Below are 23923 nucleotides of genomic sequence, written 5' to 3' on the forward strand. Positions count from 1 at the left end.
AAATATAATGTAGTAGAAGTAGTATTTATTTCTTCTCCACATAAAAAGATAAATATGGTAATTATTTTTATTTACTTTTTCTTTAATATTTGAAAAAGGTATATTTACCTTTTGGAAAGGTAAATAAAAATATACCTTATGTTTTTTTACGAGAATTTATAACTAAAAAGGCACATAAATAGCCACATCGCTTCACAAATTATTATACATAGTGTTGACTCTTCTCAAACACAACTCCATTAAACCATGGCTACCTCCACTCTTCACAAGCTACTCTCAACTCTAGCCTTTCTCTCAACAATCTTCAACTTTCCGGCCAACACGACGTCGCAGGAGTGCCCGTATCCGTGTTACCCTCCTCCAATAAGCCCCGGAGAAAACCCTCCGGCGACCACAACTCCGCCATCTACCACTTTCTCCCCTCCGGCCCTCTCCAACAACCCTCCCGCCGGAATCTTCCCATACGATCCACCACCAACCTCTACTTACGGCGGCGCACAGCCGCCGCCGGAGCCTATAGTGCCGTGGTTTCCCTATTACTACCGGAAGCCACCACATCAAGATCAGTCTTCATCAACTGCTGCTCAAGCATCAACCACTATCTCATCGTTTTCTTTATTTCTGTTTTTTATTATTGTGCATTCAATTAATATTAGTAGCTTTTTTCGTTTGAGGCGTGTGATCATTCACACATAATTGTCAGTTTTTTTGTTCTTATATATTAATGAGATTGCTAGTGGGAGTAGTTTTTTATTTCATCTTTTCTTTCCATTGTGTTTGAATTGAATTTGTTTGTCATTTATGAAAATCAATTATGATCATTAGAATTGTATCATTTGTAGTTATTTGATTTTCTCAAAACAGATAAATTTTTTTAATCCGAGTAATAATCAATCGCTTGGATCAGTTTTTTTTAAGAAAATCGTAAATATAATTTTGTTAGTTTAATTATTAGTACTATATATAGTTGAGCATACGGACGAAGTAGGATTGAAGTATTAATGTAATTTATTGCACCGTAATTCGTTTAACAAAGAAAAGAGAAAGCGAATTAAAGCTACTATATGATGCCTATGGTTTTTATGACTTTGCAAATTCAAAGGCGAAACAACTTTTTAGAGCCCTACCCATTTATTCTTTACACAAAGAATGAATATTGATTTTCTGTATATTCTGCGTGGGCACTCTAATAGTGTGTTGAAAAAAAAACTTTAATAGTGTGTTGACTACTATAAGATACTACTGAAATATTAACCCATACAGCATCTCCAGGTGTACAGTGTATTGAGAATAATTAGTAATTAATGCAAAGAACATAATTACAATAATAACAAATTAAAAGGCAGTCAGTTGCCGAAAATAAAAGTGCAATTAATTTGCAATAACGACACCACCTTAGTACAAATAAAACACATGGTTTTACATAGAGCTGACAATTTTTGACACGACACGATAATCTGACACGAATCCGCACGAAATTATTGGGTTGGGATCAAGTCTTATTGGATCCGTGTCCTTATCGGGTTGACCCATTAAGAACCCGATAATTTCGGGTTGGGTTCGGGTCGGATGCAAGTCGGATACGGATAACCCATTAAGAATTAATATTATTATTTTTATTATTATTTAAAAAAATATATATTACTTTAATTTTTAAATTTCCTATAAATTAGGTTTAAATAGTATAAAACGAATTTTAATTGTGTAAAGTAGGTTAAAAATTAAGGTTTAATCGTGTAATATTAGGTTTTAATCGTGTAATGTCAGGTTCGGGTTGTTATCGTGTCGTGTCAACCCATATTATATCGTGTCGATAACGGGTTCGTGTCGGGTGCGAGTCGTGTTCGGATTTGAAGGTAGCAGGTCGGGTTCGTGTTCGGATTTATAGTTTTCTTAACAGGTCGGGTTCAGGTTAGGCCTTATTGGGTTGGGTCATTATCAGGTTGACCCGATAACGACCCAATCCGCACGATTTGCCCGCCCTAGTTTTACAGTTGAAAAAATAGAGTTGTAAATGCCATATTAAAAGGTCGTCAAGTTGTAATTAAAATGTTATAAAAGTTGTACTGATTACAAGTTAGGTAAATTTTATGTTATTTATGTCGATTAACACTAATACAAATAATACTATTTTAATTATCATTATGTAGATATAAAGTTCATGAAAAATATCTAGATATTTATTTTGGACTAATATCCATCACATTAGTTTGTGGTTTGGTTACTTCTAAATCTGGCTAAGATGTCCCTATCCTAGCTCATTTCAATTAATTATATATATCTTGAAATTTTTTATTTATTTATTTTGGTCGTTTGGTTTTACCGAATTGAATATTTATGGATTCATATTAGCAATCTTTGTGTTTGAAGTTGATGACGCGAATCGCCGTAATGTGCTTGCACCATACTTCCATATGCATAAAAAAGTAAGACTAATAATTCTCAATTTAGACTTTTGGTTTGCTAATATTTGTTAAGAAATTAATCCCAACACATTGGCCTGAAAAGGAAAAAAAGACCACAGCATTATTATCTTGCCGTAGCCTCTTTATCAACAAAAGAGAGGAAGGAAAATCAGAACCTTTTTTCCTTAATTTTGTTTAGTCTAATTTGTTTTTTCATAAAAATGTAGAGAACAAAATTAAAAGTGAGGCGCCTATATATCTTGCTATTTTAATTTTATTTTTATAGTAAAGGATATATATATATATATATATATATATATATATATATATATATATATATATATATATATATATATATATATAGGATTGTGATCAAGATAGAACCATTCTTAAACGTAGAACCATTCTTAAACGTAGAACAAATGTCAAACGGAGGTCGTTAGATCTTTTAATCCAATGGTGTTGATTTGCACAACAACTTCCCATTACAACCAAAACTATTATTAATGGGTGAATGCAGATAAGTGAAAAATAAAGCATGCATGGACTCTTCTTCGTTTCATTCATTCTTCCATCAACATGTGAGTTTTTTCACATGTTGAGTCCGGAATGTCGTGAAAACATAGTCTAATATGTATGATTTTTAATCTTGACCGTCATTTTTTCCTCATCCAATGAATAAAATATGTAGAGTTCTAGGTTCTATACTTAAGAATGGTTCTATCTTTAACGCAACCCTATATATATATATATATATAGGGAGATGATCAAAATAAGTATGTGTTTAAATCCAGAAATGCAGCCCAAATCTCAGCCCTAGGATTAGATGATCTAATGGTCAATAATTAACTAAAAATACGGAAGGTCATAATTAAGCAGTTTTAGGTCATATTATAAGATTTGAGTTTAATGTCATCTTAAGATCATTTTAGGTCATACTTGGTTAATATGACCTAAAAATACACTAATCATGACCTAAAAATGCCCTACGCATGATATTGTTCTGCGTTTCTGTATTTAAATCTTGTTTTCATAGATCAAAGCCATATATATATATATATATAGGGGTGCATTATAATGATAACCACAATTTCCGTAATAACCCTATAACTAAATCTGGACCACACATTTTTAAAATCACGTGGTCTAGATTCAAACTTAGCTTTCCTTCATAAAAAAGGCGCAGAGGGTAAATATGTCATTTCGCTTATTTAATTTCTGAATTTCGCTCATGATAAAATTTACGTATCCAAATTTCGCTCATTTAAATACGTAAAATCTTATTTCCCATGATATACAGATGTATGAGGTTCAGTTACACATATGTATGAGGTTCAGTTATACGTAAAATCTTATTTCCCATGATATACAAATTTCACTCATTTAAACACGTAAAATTTTATTTAAGTATCATTTTTATCATTTTATCATTTTATCAGTCAAAAGTATCATTTTATCAAGTCAGAGTATCATTATATCCGGCAAAACTATCATTCTATGAAATAAACCTAACATATATCATTTTATCATTTTATCAGTCAAAAGTATGATTTTATCAACTCAGAGTATCATTCTATCCGGCAAAACTATCATTCTATGCAATAAACCTAACATATATCATTTTATCAGTCAATCAAAAGTATCATTTTATCAACTCAGAGTATCATTCTATCCGGCAAAACTATCATTCTATACAATAAACCTAACATATATCATTTTATCATTTTATCAGTCAAAAGTATCATTTTATCAACTCAGAGTATCATTCTATCCGGCAAAACTATCATTCTATCCAATAAACCTAACATATATCATTTTATTATTTTATCATTTTATCAGTCAGTCAAAAGTATCATTTTATCAACTCAGAGTATCATTCTATCCGGCAAAACTATCATTCTAATGCAATAAACCTAACATATATCATTTTATCATTTTATCAGTCAAAAGTATCATTTTATCAACTCAGAGTATCATTCTATGCAATAAACCTAACATATATCATTTTATCATTTTATCAGTCAGTCAAAAGTATCATTTTATCAACTCAGAGTATCATTCTATCCGGCAAAACTATCATTCTATGCAATAAACCTAACATATATCATTTTATCATTTTATCAGTCAGTCAAAAGTATCATTTTATCAACTCAGAGTATCATTCTATCCGGCAAAACTGTCATTCTATGCAATAAACCTAACATATATCATTTTATCAGTTAGTCAAAAATACTCCCTCTGTCCCGGACTACTTGCACTTATTTCCTTTCTGGGCGTCCCAAGTTATTTGCACTCTTTCCATTTTTAGTAAAAATTATCACCTACAGCCGCAATTGTTGACTTTGCTATACACTCATTCCTTAATCTCCGTGCTGAAAAGGAAATGTGCGAGTAGTCCGGGACGGAGGGAGTATCATTTTATCAACTCAGAGTATCATTCTATCCGGCAAAACTATCATTCTATGCAATAAACCTAACATATATCATTTTATCATTTTATCACTAAGTCAAAAGTATCATTTTATCAACTTAGAGTATCATTCTATCCGGCAAAACTATCATTCTATGCAATAAACCTAACATATATCATTTTATCATTTTACGTGATATTTGGCGAAATTCAGAAATTAAATGAGAGAAATGACATATTATCATTTTATCAACTCAGAGTATCATTCTATCTGGTAAAACTATCATTTTATGCAATAAACCTAACATATATCATTTTATCATTTTACGTGATATTTGGTGAAATTCAGAAATTAAATGAGGGAAATGACATATTTACCCCGCGCTTTTTTTATGAAGTAAATCTAAATTTGAATCTGAACCACAAGATTAGAAAATATGTGTGGTCCAGATTTGGTTATAGGGTTATATATATATATATATATATATATATATATATATATATATATATAGTTGTGATCATATGATAACCCCTAAATCACGTAATAACCCTATAACCAATTCTGAACCACACATATTTTCTAATCTTGTGGTTGAGATTCAAACTTAGATTTACTTCATAAAAAAAAGCGCGGGGGTAAATATGTCATTTCCCTCATTTAATTTCTGAATTTCGGTTAATATCAGGTAAAATGATAAAATGATATATGTTAGGTTTATTGAATAGAATGATAATTTTGCCGGATAGAATGATACTCTGAGTTGATAAAATGATAATATGTCATTTCCCTCATTTAATTTCTGAATTTCGCCAAATATCACGTAAAATGATAAAATGATATATGTTAGGTTTATTGCATAGAATGATAGTTTTGCCGGATAGAATGATACTCTGAGTTGATAAAATGATACTTTTTGACTGACTGATAAAATGATATATGTTAGGTTTATTGCATAGAATGATAGTTTTGCCGGATAGAATGATACTCTGAGATGATAAAATGATACTTTTTGACTGACTGATAAAATGATAAAATGATATATGTTAGGTTTATTTCATAGAATGATAGTTTTGCCGGATAGAATGATACTCTGAGTTGATAAAATGATACTTTTGACTAACTGATAAAATGATATATGTTAGGTTTATTGCATAGAATGATAGTTTTGCCGGATAGAATGATACTCTGAGTTGATAAAATGATACTTTTGACTAATAAAATGATAAAATGATATATGTTAGGTTTATTGCATAGAATGATAGTTTTGCCGAATAGAATGATACTCTGAGTTGATAAAATGATACTTTTGACTTACCGATAAAATGATAAAATAATAAAATGATATATGTTAGGTTTATTGCATAGAATGATAGTTTTGCCGGATAGAATGATACTCTGAGTTGATAAAATGATACTTTTGACTGATTAAATGATAAAATGATATATGTTAGGCTTATTGCATAGAATGATAGTTTTGCCGGATAGAATGATACTTTGAGTTGATAAAATGATACTTTTGACTGATAAAATGATAAAATGATACTTAAATAAGATTTTACGTATTTAAATGAGCGAAATTTGTATATCATGGGAAATAAGATTTTACGTATAACTGAACCTCATACATACGTGTAACTGAACCTCATACATCTGTATATCATGGGAAATAAGATTTTACGTATTTAAATGAGCGAAATCTAGATACATAAATTTTATCATGGGCGAAATTCAGAAATTAAATAAGCGAAATGACATATTTACCCTCTGCGCCTTTTTTATGAAGGAAAGCTAAGTTTGAATCTAGACCACGTGATTTTAAAAATGTGTGGTCCAGATTTAGTTATAGGGTTATTACAGAAATTGGGGTTATCATTATAATGCACCCCTCTATATATATATATATATATATATATATATATATATATAGTAGGGTCGTGTAGTAGGGGGCTCTCTTGTGTATAGTCTCTTCGTTATTCTTTATAAGGAATATTGTTTTATTCAGCGAAACAACCCTAAAGTTGCTCTCTTGTATGAATCGTGACTTCTTTTATAGTTTCAATGAATATTTGAAACACGAATTTTGCATTAATGATCAACGTTAGTTAAATCTTTGCGATGGAGTTTCGATAGTTAGTAGGAGTATATATAAAAAGTACTCCATATTTATTTTGGTGGTTAGTTAGTGGAATACTGGAATATAACATTTGGATTGCACCTGTGTTGCGGTGGTATCAATTATCAAATCATACATTTGTTAATATTTAATTAGATCATATTAAATGCTAGTTTGGGCTTTTTGTAACAATTTGAATATAATTCTTGAACCAAGTTCCCAGCCCAACTACTTAATTTCTACTTTGGATTAATTAGTTGTAGATAAAAGATAGTTCTTGTTTTCAAATAGCTAGCCCATTATAGGCGTTGGAACTGTTTGTGTTGGTGTAGCCCAATTAAATGCCCAAGATTTGGTTTGAGCAAAAAATGCAATATCTAGTGAACTATTTTTGTAATTTTGTTACAAGCGATATTATATGTGTATACCATTTTTTTTTGTAACGGACCTCATATTCCACTAACTCATTACAACTCACATTTTATTATAAAACTAATATAAAAAAGTAGGGCTCACTCTCCACTAACTTTTTCAACTCACTGTATATTTCTTAATAACAGTGCCCGATCAAAGTGTGACAAAATTTAAGGGACGGAGGGAGTACTAATCTTTAGTATCTATACCTACCAGGCTATCACGTACGAATCTCAGTTCGATCTGAATATGTAGGTTGACCTATAGCCCACTAAATTTAGAGGATTGGGGTTAAAAAATTACAATCTGATTAGGAATCGAGCTAATCAAACAAGCTCGTTGGATGCAAAATTTTAGGATATTTTATTTACTTTTCATTTGCCGTATGTTGTATTATTCCATTTGAACTATTCCTCCGATCCACATTTTCGTTTTTGGAATGCGATGTCTCACTCAAAATGACACATTTCAAACAATGAAAACATCACTCTTTCTATTTTTTTCCTCTCTCTTACTTCACTCTCTTCACTTAACTCATAAAACAACGTTACATAAAATATCGTGCTGAAAATAAAATGTTCCACTTAAAATGAGACTGATCTCCTATGTATTCTTTGATTTGAACTATTCCTCCACATTTCTTTGAAAATTGATTATATTTCGTTGTTTGTGAATTCATTATATATTTTTGTTGCGGTGATGTTTTTTCTTATATTCACTTTATATTTCATACTAATGTATGCTAAATATATATTTAATTTATACTAGTATCTATTGTGTTCATAATATAGATGTGTACTACATATTATCACAAAAATAAATCAAATCTTTAAGATTAAAATAATATACTCCGTACAAGATAATTTCAATTAAAGATTTTAGCTCGATCAGTTGTTCATTGGGCTAGCCCAAAATCCGAATATTTAGGGTGAAGGCTCAAAATTTCTAACTCGATTAGCCTGCAATTTTAGTAGGATTGATCCTAAACTCTCATAGATTGTCTCAAAATCATAATGTACGCAGCGCATTCATATTAAAAGATCACAAAAGTAATAAGACGACAACACGCAATTTGGAGGATTATAATGTCATATTAAGCGAAACAAAGATCGTTCCCATGCAATATTAAGTGCATTAAAAAACTAGTCTATATAATTATATATACTAATTCAAATTAGTAGTAGTAGTGAATTAACACTACTAATTATAGCAAGCAGCGGAGAGTTGCCGTTGCCGGAGATGAGACATCTTTGTGTTGGAGGCGGCGGTGACACGCTCGCAGCGAGGGCACATCGAGAGAGTGGAAGCCGGCGGCGAGAGGTGGCTGTGGCGGTGGCTGCCGACGTTAATTGCCCTGAGCTCCTCCACCTCCTTGTGCAGCTTCCTATTTTGCTCACTCAGTGATCCAAACCATCTTTTCAAATACTCAAACTCCATTTCTGTCTGCTTCAGCTTGCTCCTATTAAATATTCATAAAAAGTAGTTTTGATTAATGAAAAGCTATTTATTACTTAATTGACTCGGTCAAATTGTTTCTTTAAATTAACGTGTATGCATAAAATCTTGACTGGTTTCATTTATTCTTGCGCATCAGTTACACATTTACCAGTTTTTATTTTCGCATGTTTTTAATTGCATAAATTTATGAAACCCAAATTAAAGACGGAGTCAATATTATTTAGAACCAGACCATTAAATTTTTATTCCATATAAGGTTCATCCATAAATATCGAAACATATGTGTGTGTTATTTTATGCATTTTTGACATGATTCGACATTATTAAAGAATCTAAAAATAACTACTCCAATTGGATCAAATTTCTAAAATAAAAAGATGCCTGTTTAATTTCTAAAATGAACTAGATGCACAAAATTGCACTTTATATCTTTCCAATTGGATCAAATTAATTGACATGGAAATTGTGCCTGATTAACCTTTAGTATAGAGCCAAATCCAACCTGACTATAATTTTTACAATTATATGTCCTAAACTACCTATATGGAGCATATAATTTCTACAATTACATCTCCTAAACTACCTATACGGCTATACATACAACTGTTCCAAAAAAAAGTACATATATACTGATACATACTACTCCACTTTTTAGTACCTTCATGTCCAAAACAGTGAGCCTAATTGTAACTAATTAAACCTAATTAACATGTTAAAAACATAGTTCACGAAATTAAGGTAGATATCCATTTAGAATTGGTCAAAATATGAAAATACCTTGCTCTTCGATTCTGAAACCAGACCTCAACTTGCCTTGGCTTTAAGCCTAATATCTCTGCCAAAGTTTCCTTCTCTCTCTGCATTTGATTAAATACACACAAATACAAATTAACATGTAATCACTTTTCTCTGACAAGTAAATATTAGTAGTAATTTGAAGATTTTGGAGATGTAATAAAGAGGGTTTTGTTATTGCATACAGGGTTTAAGGTGTGATTTTGTCCGAAGCTTTCTTCAAGAAGATGAGACTGTTCTTTGGTGAGGCGAAGCTTCTTTCTCCGAGCCGGGCCGCCCCCATTCTGGCTTTCGTCTTCTTCTTCTACTTCCATGCATTCTTCTTCGGTTCCTGATGAGGGCACTTGGTTTATGTCCAGCTCTTTCATTGTGCTACCACCACCACTTTCCCCTACAAACATTCTTTAATTAATTAGTAGTAGTTCTTACCACACAAACCTAATTTTGCATACATACAAAAAAAAGGACAAACAATATACTCATGTTTCTGATTCTATGCTACCACCCAAAAAAGGTGCCCTTTTTAGTTTCCATCTAATTAAAATAAGATACATATATATTATATCCATCTGATTTAGATCAGGAAAAACTCACATCTAAAATACTCCCAAAATAGGCAAAAATATATACATCAAAATTAAGCAAACTCCAGTTATGATGGAGAAATACCTAGCTAGATCAAAGATTGTGAGTTAAATAAGAAATGAAATTATGAAAAGGTTGGTTAGTTCTTACCGGAGGATAAAAGAGATGAAGAAGAGAAGCCTATGGTTAAGTCCAAGCAAAAAGGAGTATGACAATTCTCCATGAAATGATGAGAAATTAAGGAGAGAGGACCACAAAAGCTATCAATTTATATTTGTGGAGACAAGAATATTTAATTAATGTTGTGAGGAGTAATACATATAACATATTTATATATCGGAGAGTAAATGGGAAAGGGTGGAAAGGTCATATGCGAAATGGTCAAGGCAAAAAATCATGATTTCTTTGAAATATACACATATACATATACTCGTCAAGACTGGAATGTTTTTTCACTACTTAAGTTGTTCCTCTATATTGGTCCAAACTTCAAATATTTACATGATCATTGATTAAGTGTGAGTTACGGCTATTCAAACAAAATAATTTTCTTTTTGGACTGGTACATAAATGCTAAATTATAACTTTCATGTATATAATTTCGCATGATTTTTTAAAAAATAACGTCACCTTCTCTTTTTCTTTTTTCTTTTTTTTTGCAATTTAATGTGTGTCCTAAAATGGTGGTGTTTTCTCGAGAAATTAAAGAATTACATAGAGTATTCCATTAAGGATGTACGTTAAAAATTACAAATTTATTTCCTAAGTTGTTTTGCTCCCGTAGAGGATTGGGAAAAAAAAAGACTTTGAATAGTTCCCTCAGTTGATTTCATATACTAGTCTCTTTCACTATTGTCTATTCACATTGGCTGCCTTGGAAATAAACAAGAATTTGTCCCAATGTTTGGGTGTCGTAGTTGATTTCTTCTCAATAACCGAATATTTTTGTGTATGTGAACGCAGCATATTTATAGTTAATATCTTTCAATAGATCCTTTAAAATTAAGGGAAAAGGGTTGAGGATAAAAAAGAAAGGAAAGCAAGGGCAAAAATAGGGTTATGAAAGGGCACGTGGCAGGAATGATGGGGGGAAGGCAAGGTCCCCTTTATTGAACCGGAACTGTCGGTTTAAAGGTCAGCTGCTGAAATGATTGGTAATATTAATGCCAAACTAATTAATACACACATCATTTCATGTGTTGCGAGGGTGGTTCATACAAATATAATATATATCCGGATAAAATAATATCGCCAGAGAAAAGAGGGAGAAAGAACCGTGAGATGTAGAAATTGGGAGAGTGATATCGATGGGTAGAGTGAGAGAGTTTAGGCAAAAATAATAATAATATTTCTCATTTATATGTTACTATTAATAAAGATTCCGTAGATATTTATTTAAAATTCTACATTTTCAGATACATTTTAAGAAATATCCTATACTAAAAGATATAAATAACATCCTAATGCTCATATAAATGTTCTAAATATATGACTAAATAAGTAATACTCATCCAATCCCCTAAAAATAGGAACTTTGGAAATAACACAAGCTTTAATACAAAATTGGTAAAGTAAGAGAAATAGAAAGAAAAATATGTTAGTGGAAAATGAGTCTCACCTAATTAGAGAGAAATAAATTTTCTTAAAGGGAAAGTTTCTTTTTTGAAATACGGATTAAAAAAGAAAGAGTTTCTATTTTAAGGGGATGGAGGGAGTATTCATTTACTATATTCTAACTTCACTTCATGTATAACATAAATAATTATGTATCCGTATTAGTTGTAAGATTTAGAAGAACCAAATTCTTATAGAGTCCTTCATTTTGGAGGATTATTTATTTCTCTTTTTTTCAATTGGGAGCTAGAGTTAAGTGAAGTAGGAAGTACTACTGTACTACATATTTTGCATCTAAAAATGGAAATATTCAAAAAATAATGAGAACAAGTGGGGATTAAAAGTTAAGAAAAATAAGCAGGATGCTCTTTCGTTTACATCAAGAAAAAAAAGACAGCCATATCTATGTAGCTGGAACCACAGTTAAAACCTTATAAAGTTATAAAGCATGATTTATTGTGGTATTAACTCCCTAATCAAATGGCATCCACCAAATTATTGCAACGTCACTATTTTAAAAATGGATTAATCTTTGGACTTGTTCAGTCACTTCAGATTAGTGGCAAGTTTATTTGTACGAATTCAGCAACACTGTCTTTGAAAAGCATAATGAAGTTACTAAATAAAGCAATCTCTATTTATCCTTATTAATTACTCCTTATGCGACCTAAGACCAACTTCAAACCGGTTTTGGATTACTTTTCTATAAGACCATCCGCAATGGGCGGACGATGGCAAGCCCGATGGCACGCATCGTCCGCCCCCACTGTGGGTGTGTGGCATAGGCCGCGGACGATAGTCGCGTCCTATGCTTCGGGCGCGACTTAAACCGCGGACGATGGCCATCGTCCGCGACATCGTCCGCCCATTGTGAAGGCCGCGGACGATGGCACGCGGTTTCGTTTTTTTATAAATAGCGTTCATTTGTAATATTTCATTTCACACGATTTCATCTTCGAAACTTACATTTACATAATTACTACGAAATGGATTCAAGCCCCAATAGCCCTACGTTTAGCGGAGAGGCGCATTGGCCGGGTACAGAACCCGGCGATTATCGTTCGTTCGGCGACAACACCCATTACGATCCCGATTTCAGTACGAAATCGTATGGGTTGTCTGATATGGAGCCGTCGCCGCACCGCCCAACCGCATCGGCCGATCCCGCCCCCGCAGCGACCGGTGCCGCCAAGGGGAAGGCGAAGCGGAACCGGCAGCGGGCGCAGAAGTTGCCGCCTCCCGGTGACTGCGATGAGTACGCCCTCGGCCGTACGAACTACACCGGCGACGAAACTCTCACTTTGGCCCGATGTTGGGTAGATATATCGGAAGATCCGATATTCGCCAACAACCAGAGACAGACCGCGTACTGGGAGCGCATCGCGGACCTCTACAATTCGATCAAACCGCCGACCGCGTACAAGCACAAGCGTGAGCAACTCCGCAAGCACTGGGATCAAATCAAGAAGCAAGTGAACTTGTACTCGGCGGAGTTCGAGAAGTGCGCGCGGTCACAGGGGAGCGGCGAGAGCGTGCACGACGTGCGCTCTAAAGCGATGTTGTCGTACCGGTCGATGTTCGGCGAGTTCAAGCACGAGGCCATCTGGGCGCTCATGAGGGAGAAGCAGAAGTTCCAAGGTGGAATTCTGCACACTGGTGCGCCAAAGAGGACGAAGGTCACCGAAGCTGGTGACTATACGAGCAGCGGCAGCGGCAGCGGCACTAACCCGGTTGACCTCAACCGGACGTACGTGGATGAAGGGAGTTCCGGCACACCGGTATCCTCCCGGCGTCCTCCCGGCATCAAGGCTGCGAAGGCCAAGGGGAAGGCGACCGCGACGTCATCGTCGACCGCTGCAACCCCTGATCCGGACCCGGATGAGCTCCCGACGCAGACGTCCACCGCGTTTGCGTCGTTAGCTACAACGTCGATGGCAAGGACGATGTTGCAGACGCACAAGGCCCTCAAGAAGTGCACCGACCCCGAACAAGCCGAGTATCTTCGTGCATTACTCGATGAGTTGCGTAGGAAGTTGGAAATTGGCCCGACTTAGTTTTTTTCCTTTTTTAGTTGAATGGTGTAATTTTTTTTATTAAAACTTCGCCGCTTGTTATTTAGTCGTTTTTTTTACTCGTTACTTGTTATTTGAAAACAGTTAAATTAATTAAACAAAACAATAAAATGATGATGTGACGCGTTATAAGGCGCGCCTTAGGGCGCCCCACTGCAGGTGGAGAAGGAGGAGGATAAAAATGCTGACGTGGCGCGCCTTAGGGCGCCCCATGGTCTAACACAAGAAATCTATGTTCTACTATTTTTATTGTTTTATTAATTACATGTTTTAGTTAAAGTTTAAAACTATATGAACACAAATTAAATCATGCCACCTCCATAAAAAGCATGCATGTCAAGCTGATCTCTCGCAGATCATACTCGCGTTTAAGTGCTGACATGATAACGACATGAAACACATAATGAATTGCCAATCCTAATTAACAGTGTTTCACATACAAATTCACATACTTCAGTCTCTATATTACTATTATGCATCCCGTATTCCAGTATAAATTCATAATTCTCTCTTTCACATTATGTCAAGAAAAATAGTAGGACCAAATCAACGTAGCAACATAATATTCTCTAGATTAAATTGGTCATGGTATCTTAAGCGTAAATTTGGTCCATTTTTCATTATAGGTTGCAAAGTATTTCAAATAACTGAAACGTGAAAAAAAATACTCGAACGGTAGTACTAGTATAATATGTAACTCATGAAAGTGACCGTAGCTAAATACTCCCTCCATCCCATAAAGATTGTCCCATTTTGACGGGGCATGAGTTTTACGAAATGTAATGAAAAGTGAATTGAAAAAGTTAGTGGAACGCGGGTCCTACTTTTAGATATTAGTTTTATAATAAAATGTGAGTAAGAAGGAGTTAGTGGAATATGAGGTCCACTATAAAAAATGGTAAAAGGTGAAATGGGATAATCTTCGTGGGACAGACGGAAATGGAAAAATGGGACAATCTTTGTGGGATGGAGGGAGTAAGAATTACTAATATTCATGGACCGACAATAATATTTGAATATATGCGATTGGTCTTATATATAGTGGAACTTATGTATGATTATGCCTAAAGAAAAGATTTAGTTGGTGCACGTGTGACTGTAATTTCTCAATATATACATATATTTGAAAGAAAATATTTGGCATTTAAATGAATAGTACGTAGATTAGTTAAAAATTACGTTTACCTAACTATCATATCACTACTCAAAGTAAATGCAACATATTCTCAATGCTAATTGGTAAAATGAATAAAATGACTTGGAATTTAAAAAAAACGTATACCTATAGAAGTCGGAGCAGATCACGTTGGAGTGCTGCAAGCATAGCAAACAGTAATGACTCAATGTGCAATAGGTCAAAATGAAATGATATACTATTACTAGCAATTCAGTTTGTTGGTGTATCATGCAAATTAAAAAGGCATGTGTCTCGAGCTCCTAATTACGATCACTTTCGATCATATATGTCTCTATGTTGGTTGGGGTTACTTTCGAGAAAAAAACATCATTTTTTCTTTACTTTACAACTCTTAAAATATTGGTAAGTATCTTCATATTTTTAACAAACTTTTCGATATGATTCACGAGTTTATCAAGATACGTTAAAAAAGTAGTATTATTATTCGTACCTAACTCTAAATCTAAATTATGCAACATAGTTAAATTATATTACTAGTTGTATTTAGTTTATTTAATTTGAGGTCATCCACAGTGGGGCGCCCTAAGCGCGTCCTAAAGCCCACCATATGCACCGCCACGTCAGCATTTTATCCTCCTCCATTCCACCTGCAATGGGGCGCCCTACTCATTTTACTATTGTTTTGTTATTTAATTTAAATATTTTCAAATATATAAATGCAAACTTATTAAAAAACACAACGATTAACTAAAAGAACGGCAAAAAATCCATTGATTAAAAAAAATTACATGAGTTAGAAATAAAAAAAAATGACTATCCTACAAAAGCTCCAACTTCCGGCTCAACTCATCGCTCAACCTCTGGAGGCGCTCGGCTTGGGCCGGATCCGTACACTTCATAAGGGCGTTGGGCGCGAGTTGGAGACGGCTCCATGTCGGAGAGACCGTACGAATCCGTACTGAAGTCCGGATCATCCTGCGTGTTGGCGTCAAACGACAGATATTCGCCAGATTGTGTACCCGGCCACCGTGCGACATCTCCAAACATCGGGTTACTAGGACTTGAGTATCCACCAGAATCCATTTTATAGCGTAATTTAAGAGTTGAAATGTGAATCGAAAAGATACAAATGAAAAGTGAAGCCAGGGGTATATATATAAAAAAATTTAAATTTTAAAATTTAAAAAAAAAAAACTAAAACGCGTTGCATCGTCCGCGTCATCGTCCACGTCGCCCACAGTGGGCGGACAATGACGCCGACGATGCCCTATCTTCCGCGCTTCGTCCGCGGACTAAGCGTCAGGCGACGACGGATGACGCATCGTCCATCGTCCGCGGTGCCACAATGACGGACGATAGCGCGCCCGATGCATTAGGCTCGCTATCGTCCGCCTCATTGTAGATGGCTTGAAGTTTAAACTATAGTAATAAATCGGGCGCTATCGTCCGCCCCGTTAAGGATTGACTGAAGTTTAAACTATAATAACAAAAGAATTTGATCCGATTTGGTAAATTTCCACGGGTGGAACACAATAATTAGAAATGAGTAGCATAGTTGAAAATTGTAGCATGGATGATGGAGCAACGAGACAAGTAAATCATGAAAAATGTTGGATGAATAATTATAATTACAATTACAATTTCCGGAATGGGGAGGTGCAATTTTGTGGAAACACGAAATTAGGGTAAATGTAGATGTAGAATTAGACACACGAGGGCGACATTAATTAATGATGGGAAGGCGCATTAAGGAGGCAGGCTCCAAACATGCCGTTGTTGTGGGGGGGCCCACCACCTACATGTTGGGGGGGGCACAGGTGGGGCCCTCTGTTTTCTGCAATTATGACCTCACGGTAGGGCACCCGAATGCGAGTGGTCCCCCCACTCCCCTGCCGTCTCCCAAGCGTGTAAATCACGGAATTGGAAATTGTCATCATTCACCACAAATTACAGTTTGAAACCTTTGCTAGAGTAGAATTAGAATTAAAATTAGAATATGAATTGGAAAAATTAGAATTAGAATTAGAATTAGAATTAGAATTAGAATTAGAATTAGAATTAGAATTAGAATTAGAATTAGAATTAGAATTAGAATTAGAATTAGAGTATCTTATAATAGACACAGAGTTTGAATACATATCAAATTGGGTAAACTAGAGTATCTTTAGCGTGAAATACAAGGGAAAAAAATTATTCTATTCATCCCAAGAAAATATAAATTCTTTTCATTTTGATTTATCCCATAAAAAGAGCATACTTTCATTTTTGGTAAATTCTTTATGTCTAATAAGGTGAGTCTATTTTCCACTATACCTCAATTATTTTTCTCTTATTTTAGTAATTGTGGATTAAAACTCGTGTAATCTCAAAAGTTTCTATTTTTATGGGACATCCACAGTGGGGCGGACGATAGGCCGCCCAATGCCTCGGGCGTGCCATCGTCCGCCACTGTGGGTGCACGGACGATGAACGATGCGCCGTCCTCGCCCTAAGCTTAGTCCGCGGACGAAGCGCGGACGATAGGCATCGTACGCGCCATCGGCCGCCCACTGTGGGTGACGCAGACGATGCAACGCGTTTTGATTTTTTTATTTTTTAAATTCGAAAATTGTGTTTATATAAATACCCCTACCCCACATTTCATTTGTAACCTTTCGATTCTGTTTTCCACTCTCAACTTACGCTATAGAATGGATTCCGGTGAATACTCAAGTACCATTAGCCCGATGTTTGGAGACGGTGCACGTTGGCCGGGTACACAACCTGACGAATATCGGTCGTTCGACCCCAACACGCAGTACAATCCCGATTTCAGTACGGATTCGTACGATGTCGCTGACATGGAGCCGTCTCCAACTCGCCCTGCCGCCCCTTCCCGTCGCGCCGCCGCCCCCGCCAGAAAGAAGCGGACCAAGTACAGGGCGTACAAGTTGCCACCTCCAGCAACGAATGAAGAGTATGCTCCCGGACGTACTAACTACCAACCGGATGAAACCCTCGTCTTGGCGAGGTGTTCGGTGGATATATCGGAGGATCCAATATTCGCAAACAACCAAAAGCAGCTCGCGTACTGGGAGCGCATCGCCGAGCGCTACAATGAGGCGAAGCCGCCGACCGCGTATAAGTGCCATAGGGAGCAGCTCCGCAAGCACTTGGATCAGGTGAAGAAGAAAGTCAACCTGTTTGCGGCGGAATACGAGAAGTGCTCGAGGGAGCAGGGAAGCGGCGAGAGCTTGAGCGATGTGCGCGATAGAGCGATGTTGTCGTACAAGTCCATGTACGACGACTTCAAGCATTTCAAGCATCTGGGCGCTCTTGAGGGACAAACAGAAGTTCCAAGGCGGGATTCTGCACACCGGTGCGACAAAGAGGACGAAGACCACCGACGCTAGTGGTTACACGAGCAGCGAAAGCGAAACTCGTCCTCCCGGCGTCCCATAGGCGTCAAGTCTGCGAAGAATAAGGGGAAGGCGAAGGCGACATCCTCCTCGCAAGCCGCCTCCCCATCGCCGATCCCGACCTCGACCCCTACCCCGACCCCGGTGGCACTTGCCTACTTGGAGTTGGCAACGGCCTCGATGGCGCGGACGTTGTTGGACACGCACAACGCCCACATGAAGTGTATGGATCCGGTCAGAGCCGAATACCTCTAGGGGTTGATCGATGAGCTGTGACGGAAGATGGGAATTTTGTAGAGTAGAACTGTTTTTTTTTCTAACTCGTGTACCTTTTTTTTAATCAATGTAGTATTTGTCGTTTTCATTTAATCGTAGTATTTTTTAATTAGTTTGCATTTATATATTTGAAAACGTTTAAATTAATTAACAAAACAATAGCAAAACCTATAGGGCGCGCCTTAGAGCGCCCCACTGCAGGTGGAAGGGTGGGAGGATAAAATGCTGACGTGGCGGTGCATAGGGCGGGCTTTAGGGCGCCCCTTAGGTCGCCCCATTGCTGATGCCCTCATATAGTCATATAATATAGTATGAGAAGTGTTATATTGCTAACTCGATACTTAATTGTTAACTACAATTAAATAATAGCCATTAGATATTCAAATCAATGGCCTCGATCATCAGCCCCGGAATGTCAATACGATCAACAAAAAACGTCAACAAGGGTATTAAGGTCAATTTACAACAAATTAGTTGTAACTAACTTTTGAAAAATATCCCATAACTTTAAAACGCATATAACTTTCTTGATTTAAATTATTTTTTCAGACAACATATATCAAATTAGAGATAATTTCATAAGGATTCTAACGAGATCTCACTTGCATATGTTCCGATGTCAAAATTTGAAAAAAATTCAAAATTTTTCAATTTTTCGTACAACAACAAATGTCAACATAGTATATAAAATATGTTAATATAATACATGTAGAATGTCAATATAAGCAATGTGTTAACATTCTCAAAACATTATGTTGACATTCTCAAAGCATTGTGTTAATATTTTCGAAACACTATATTTACATTTTCATCCAAAACCCTAATTTGGTAGGGTTTTTTTCTTTTTTTATTTAATTAATAAAAATGAAAAATTACACTTGTCAAATTTTAGACCATAAGATTTATAAAATCCTATGGTCTTAAATCAACTGTAGTTAACAATTAAATGATGAGTTAGCAATTGATCACTCCCCCATATAATATACTATGTAAAACTTATTGATCATTATTTGGATTAGAATTAAGGGTGTCCACTATAAGGCGGACACCCCAATAGCCCTGCCCCAGTTTTTGTCCATAGCCCCAGTTTTTTTGTCAATAGCCCCAAAATTTTGTTTCCGCCACTATGGTGGACACTTCCAATAGCCCCCAAATTTTATAATCAATTTTCATTTTAAAATGTTTTTAGTTTCAATCAAGTATAATTAAAATTATCGCAATGTAAATAATTAGAAAACGAGGTAATTTGGGCCGAATATTCGTTGTATTGCAAAAGGGTAAAATTATACAACGATGGCTGTGAAGGATAGCCGGCCGACGGCTGCGAAGGATTGCCGCCATAGCCCGATTCTTGCGAGCCGGGTGATTCGTCGTCTCCACCGTGCATTTTACAGAGAGTAAAAGTGTAGATAGTGAATTGAGGGATTTTGTGAAAATTGTGAAAAAATAGGTGGTGGAGAGTGGTATTTATAGAGGTAAGTAATAAAAATAAATAAAAATTCGAGGTGACCGCCGGCGCGCCGATAGGCGCGGCGAAAGGACGCCCGGCGCGTCCTCGCCCTCCCGTCGTCCGCCGCATACCGCCCCAAATTCGTCGTCCGCCCCGGGGGCGGACATCTCCCCCACTATAAACCGCCCCGGGACCGCCCCCGCCGGGGCTATAGGCGCGGCGGTCCCATAGTGGATGTAATGCACCAGGCATCCGATGATCCGAAGGTATGAAACTCAGCATATTTTATGAAAAAATAGCTCAAGCTATGTAAAGTTAGAAGTCCATAAAATATTAAATCTGATGATACATTGATACTTTAATGAATTAATATAGTTGGTGTGTGCAAAGTGATGATTGCATGAAAGCATGAACAGGAGCATTCTCTAGATATGGAAGTGTTGAAAAACAGGCAACTCTGTATCAGCAATCGTGTCTTTACATATATAACTAAAACAACAAATATCTTCCCAAATACTTTCGAAATCACAAAAGTGGAAGAATTATGTATAAGTTGTAAGATATAAATCTCTCTGTGTGTGTGGCCATTCATAATTGCTCATGCTTCGGCTTACTGTCACATGCTCATAATCTTAACTACTATACATATGTTTCTAATATAATGTGCAAAGCCTTCCTCATCTAAATACATTTCAAGAAACCACAAATAGGGAAAATTTGATGTTTTCATCTCTTACCGTGTTTGCTGACTAGCCAGCATTGTTTCTGAGTTCAGAAATGAAATGTTAGAAAGTAATATAACGATCTTATAATGAACTAATCAGTAGCTATTGAAGAAAGCATTAAATTAGTTTAAATAAATAAACAAATAAGTGATCAAATAAAGACCTAGGTTGAACTGAAAATCAGTCTTTTGAAGCCTCCTCCAGTCACCTAAGCTGGCTTAAGGTTGCATCCGACCCTAGCAGGTCTCCAATGGCTTCGACGTTTGGGGCTTTAAGTGGAATGCTGAGACTCTGTTCATCCAAATTCAAGTAAGTGCGTTGAATATGATGAGGATGCGTCATGTTTGGTTCAGGAGCCTGGCAGAACGACGTGTTGGTGGTCTTCCAAGCTGTTGTTCTTTTAGCGCTTTGTGCAGATGCGGTTTAGGCACATGGGTGGATCCCGTTTGCTTGAACTCCTCTTCTCTGCAGTCATCCACATACTTTACAGGTTTGAGTAGCCGCGGCATTATTTCGTTTCGAGATTTGGGAGAATCCTGAAGTTTATCCACAGAGGTGGCTTTTGTGGGTGGCCAGCTCCTAGGGCTTTGCTTCAACAACATCCTTTGACGCCTGGGGACTGTTACTGGATGCCCTTTATGACAATCTATTGGCAGCAATGCAGCTATATCTCGAGAAATTTGGGGTCTGGCGGGGCGAGTTCTCAGACTCCTTCGTAGTTGCTTCCCTTGCAAAATCTCTTCTTTTGGCAACGGGGGTTGTTCTTGAGGTTCTTGTTCAATCAACAATGCAAACTCAGAAGAATCTATAGTCATCATATCTGGCTCAGTCTGAAGCACTGCAGGCAACTCAGATTCTTCGTGGCCTTTTATGACATCCACAACATCTGACTCATGTACATTCTCAACTCCAAACGAATCAAGACCCGGAGGCCTTTCAGGAGTGGAAGGCTCTGGCTGCTCATGGTCTACTCGATGCTCTGGTGTATGAATGCCGGCTTCTGCAACTGAGCAAGGTCCGTCTTCCTCTTCAGAGCATTTCTTTTCATCAGCGGCAGCAATCATGCCATCTTGCAAAATGGAAGGAGAATTGGTATGGAAACTTTTTTCTCCAACACAAGATAGCCAACTTTTCGTCTGATCCTCACTGTTTTCTGTTAAAGCTTCTTCTTTCTCATCACATTCCTTGACTGTTTCGCTCTCGTCATTTCTCTTCTTGACCAGTCTAATCTTAAGCTGTTGGGGCTTCTCTGCCTCACACTCCCATTTCCAATTCGTCTGTCGTGGCTTCTTGCTGACTTTTGTACCCGAATCCACATCCCTAGCAAGCCGATATTTGTTTCTGCGACTTCTTATAACCTGCCCTTCTTGACAAGCCCTCTGCAGATGATGCTTCAGCAAACCGGCATGCGCCCAAGGCAGATTATCGTAGTTTTTCTCGAGATACTGGGATATAGATTTCTGGGAGGAGCCTCCTTTCTCATTCAATACACCAAGAGCATTTTCTATCATCTGAGAAGCACAACGAGAAAACAAAATCTAGGCCATGATAAACTTCAACCAGATAACTAAAAAGGCGAAAACTTCGATTCGCACACCCTCCTCAGTCCTCCCTTCCCCCCATCCTCAACGGGAGACCAGCTCAATTAAAAATAGGAGGCATAATGCTACACAAATCTATTAAAATTTTCAAACAAATTATGGACTCAAATTCCATCTCACATACACACAGAAGTATCATATACGAGATCCTGGGTCAAAAACAATGCCATCATATAAACCATCTTGACTAAGAACAGATGAATATGTGTGATTACACACTGCCAAAACGAAATCACGCACAAATCCATAAAACTGAAAAGGTAAATACCACATATTAGCACAAAATTTCACCAAATTTAAATAATGTCACAATGATTTGATACATAAGATTTCAACTTTTCATACGACAATGTGACATTGAATGAATATGGCCTCAAACATGAAATTCGCATATATAATTTGAAAAGAAACGTAACAAACAGATACGAAAGGGAAAGGATGATTACATGAGAGTAGGTTGGGTGGTCGGGGGTTCTGTAGTCGGAAATAAAGCGGTGAAGGCGATCCCGAATGAGGGTTTCGGCGGAGGGAGGTATTGGGCGAGCTTGGGCGAGTGCCAAGACGAAATTTTGCAGGTTTATCATGGGTTGGTTGGCACTGTGGACAAGGGTGAGGCGTTGCTGCATTTCTTCTTGTTGGGCAAGATTTTGGCTTCCAATTTTGGGAGGGCTTAACTGCAACGACGACAATTTCCGCCGCGCTGCGCCTTTCAGTTCTCAACCAATTTTTTCCTTAATGAATATTTGACCCAAATATGCCGTTCTTTAGGGCATCCCAACCATACTGGAAAACCCATTTTTTTGGCTGGAATTGAGCTCCAACAATACCCCATAACCCATCCCAAAGTTGTCCTTTTTTGAGTTTTTGAACAGTACTACGCCATCTTTGGAGTAGCACTGTAGCACGACGCAAAACTTATCCAAAATTGCAATTGAGCCCTTCCTTTTTTATGATATTCGAAGAAGACAGAGAGACGAGAGATATGCAGAAACGGAAAAATGGAGAAGAAGAATATAATGAAGAAGACAACGGCTCAGTTTTCGTTAGGTTATAAATGGACTTCAAAGTTGGGCTTTTGGGCAATTCAATTAAATATATTTATTAAAATTTTAAAGATTAATTAAAGATGTTTTTAAATCTTAATTGCCCAAATAAAATGTTATCTTGAAGTGAATGGACTTAATTCAATGATCACACATGATATATTTTACTTTAAATTGAATATGTTTTCAATTTTTGACATATTAATTTTTATTGATAATTTATTATTAATTATTTTGCAATACATTTTATATAAGATCCATTTTATCTTATATAAATTATTATTATTATTATTATTATTATTATTATTTATTTTGTATAATTTGTGATATTATATATATTTTTTATTGAATGTATAATGAATGGAGAATTTAATATATAAAAATATATCAATATAAACAATTGTAGTAAATTATTTAATTATGTT

At 36.2% G+C, this 23923-nt stretch overlaps 2 protein-coding genes across 3 annotated transcripts; both read right to left on the reverse strand.

Annotated features, from left to right (window-relative positions):
• Positions 1-8407: 8407 nt before the first annotated feature.
• Positions 8408-10468, reverse strand: LOC121767835 (homeobox-leucine zipper protein HOX3-like). Its single transcript, XM_042164157.1, has 4 exons — positions 10332-10468; positions 9782-9987; positions 9579-9658; positions 8408-8802 (listed from the first exon to the last, which is right to left on the reverse strand). The coding sequence occupies exons 1-4, from the start codon at positions 10402-10404 to the stop codon at positions 8544-8546; spliced, it is 618 nt and encodes a 205-aa protein (XP_042020091.1). The 5' UTR covers positions 10405-10468; the 3' UTR covers positions 8408-8543.
• Positions 10469-20836: 10368 nt separating this feature from the next.
• LOC121767401 lies at positions 20837-23481 on the reverse strand. 2 transcript variants are annotated; one of them, XM_042163667.1, is made up of 2 exons: positions 22902-23481; positions 20837-22365 (listed from the first exon to the last, which is right to left on the reverse strand). In XM_042163667.1, the coding sequence occupies exons 1-2, from the start codon at positions 23079-23081 to the stop codon at positions 21193-21195; spliced, it is 1353 nt and encodes a 450-aa protein (XP_042019601.1). In that variant the 5' UTR covers positions 23082-23481; the 3' UTR covers positions 20837-21192. The 2 variants fall into 2 exon arrangements, with proteins under 2 accessions (XP_042019601.1, XP_042019602.1); XM_042163668.1 differs by having other exon boundaries at positions 20837-22604.
• Between the last annotated feature and the right edge of the window lie 442 nt (positions 23482-23923).

Source organism: Salvia splendens, chromosome 15 (assembly GCF_004379255.2).
Source record: "Salvia splendens isolate huo1 chromosome 15, SspV2, whole genome shotgun sequence".
Lineage (NCBI taxonomy): Eukaryota > Viridiplantae > Streptophyta > Magnoliopsida > Lamiales > Lamiaceae > Salvia > Salvia splendens.

Coding starts and splice junctions, on each gene's coding strand:
- LOC121767835 (XM_042164157.1), bottom strand. CDS start 10,404: ATGGAGAATTGTCATACTCCTTTTTGCTTGGACTTAACCATAGGCTTC. Junction 9,988..10,331: donor TTCATCTCTTTTATCCTCCG/GTAAGAACTAAC, acceptor GAATGTTTGTAG/GGGAAAGTGGTGGTGGTAGC. Junction 9,659..9,781: donor AAAATCACACCTTAAACCCT/GTATGCAATAAC, acceptor AATCAAATGCAG/AGAGAGAAGGAAACTTTGGC.
- LOC121767401 (XM_042163667.1), bottom strand. CDS start 23,081: ATGCAGCAACGCCTCACCCTTGTCCACAGTGCCAACCAACCCATGATA. Junction 22,366..22,901: donor ACCACCCAACCTACTCTCAT/GTAATCATCCTT, acceptor TGTGCTTCTCAG/ATGATAGAAAATGCTCTTGG.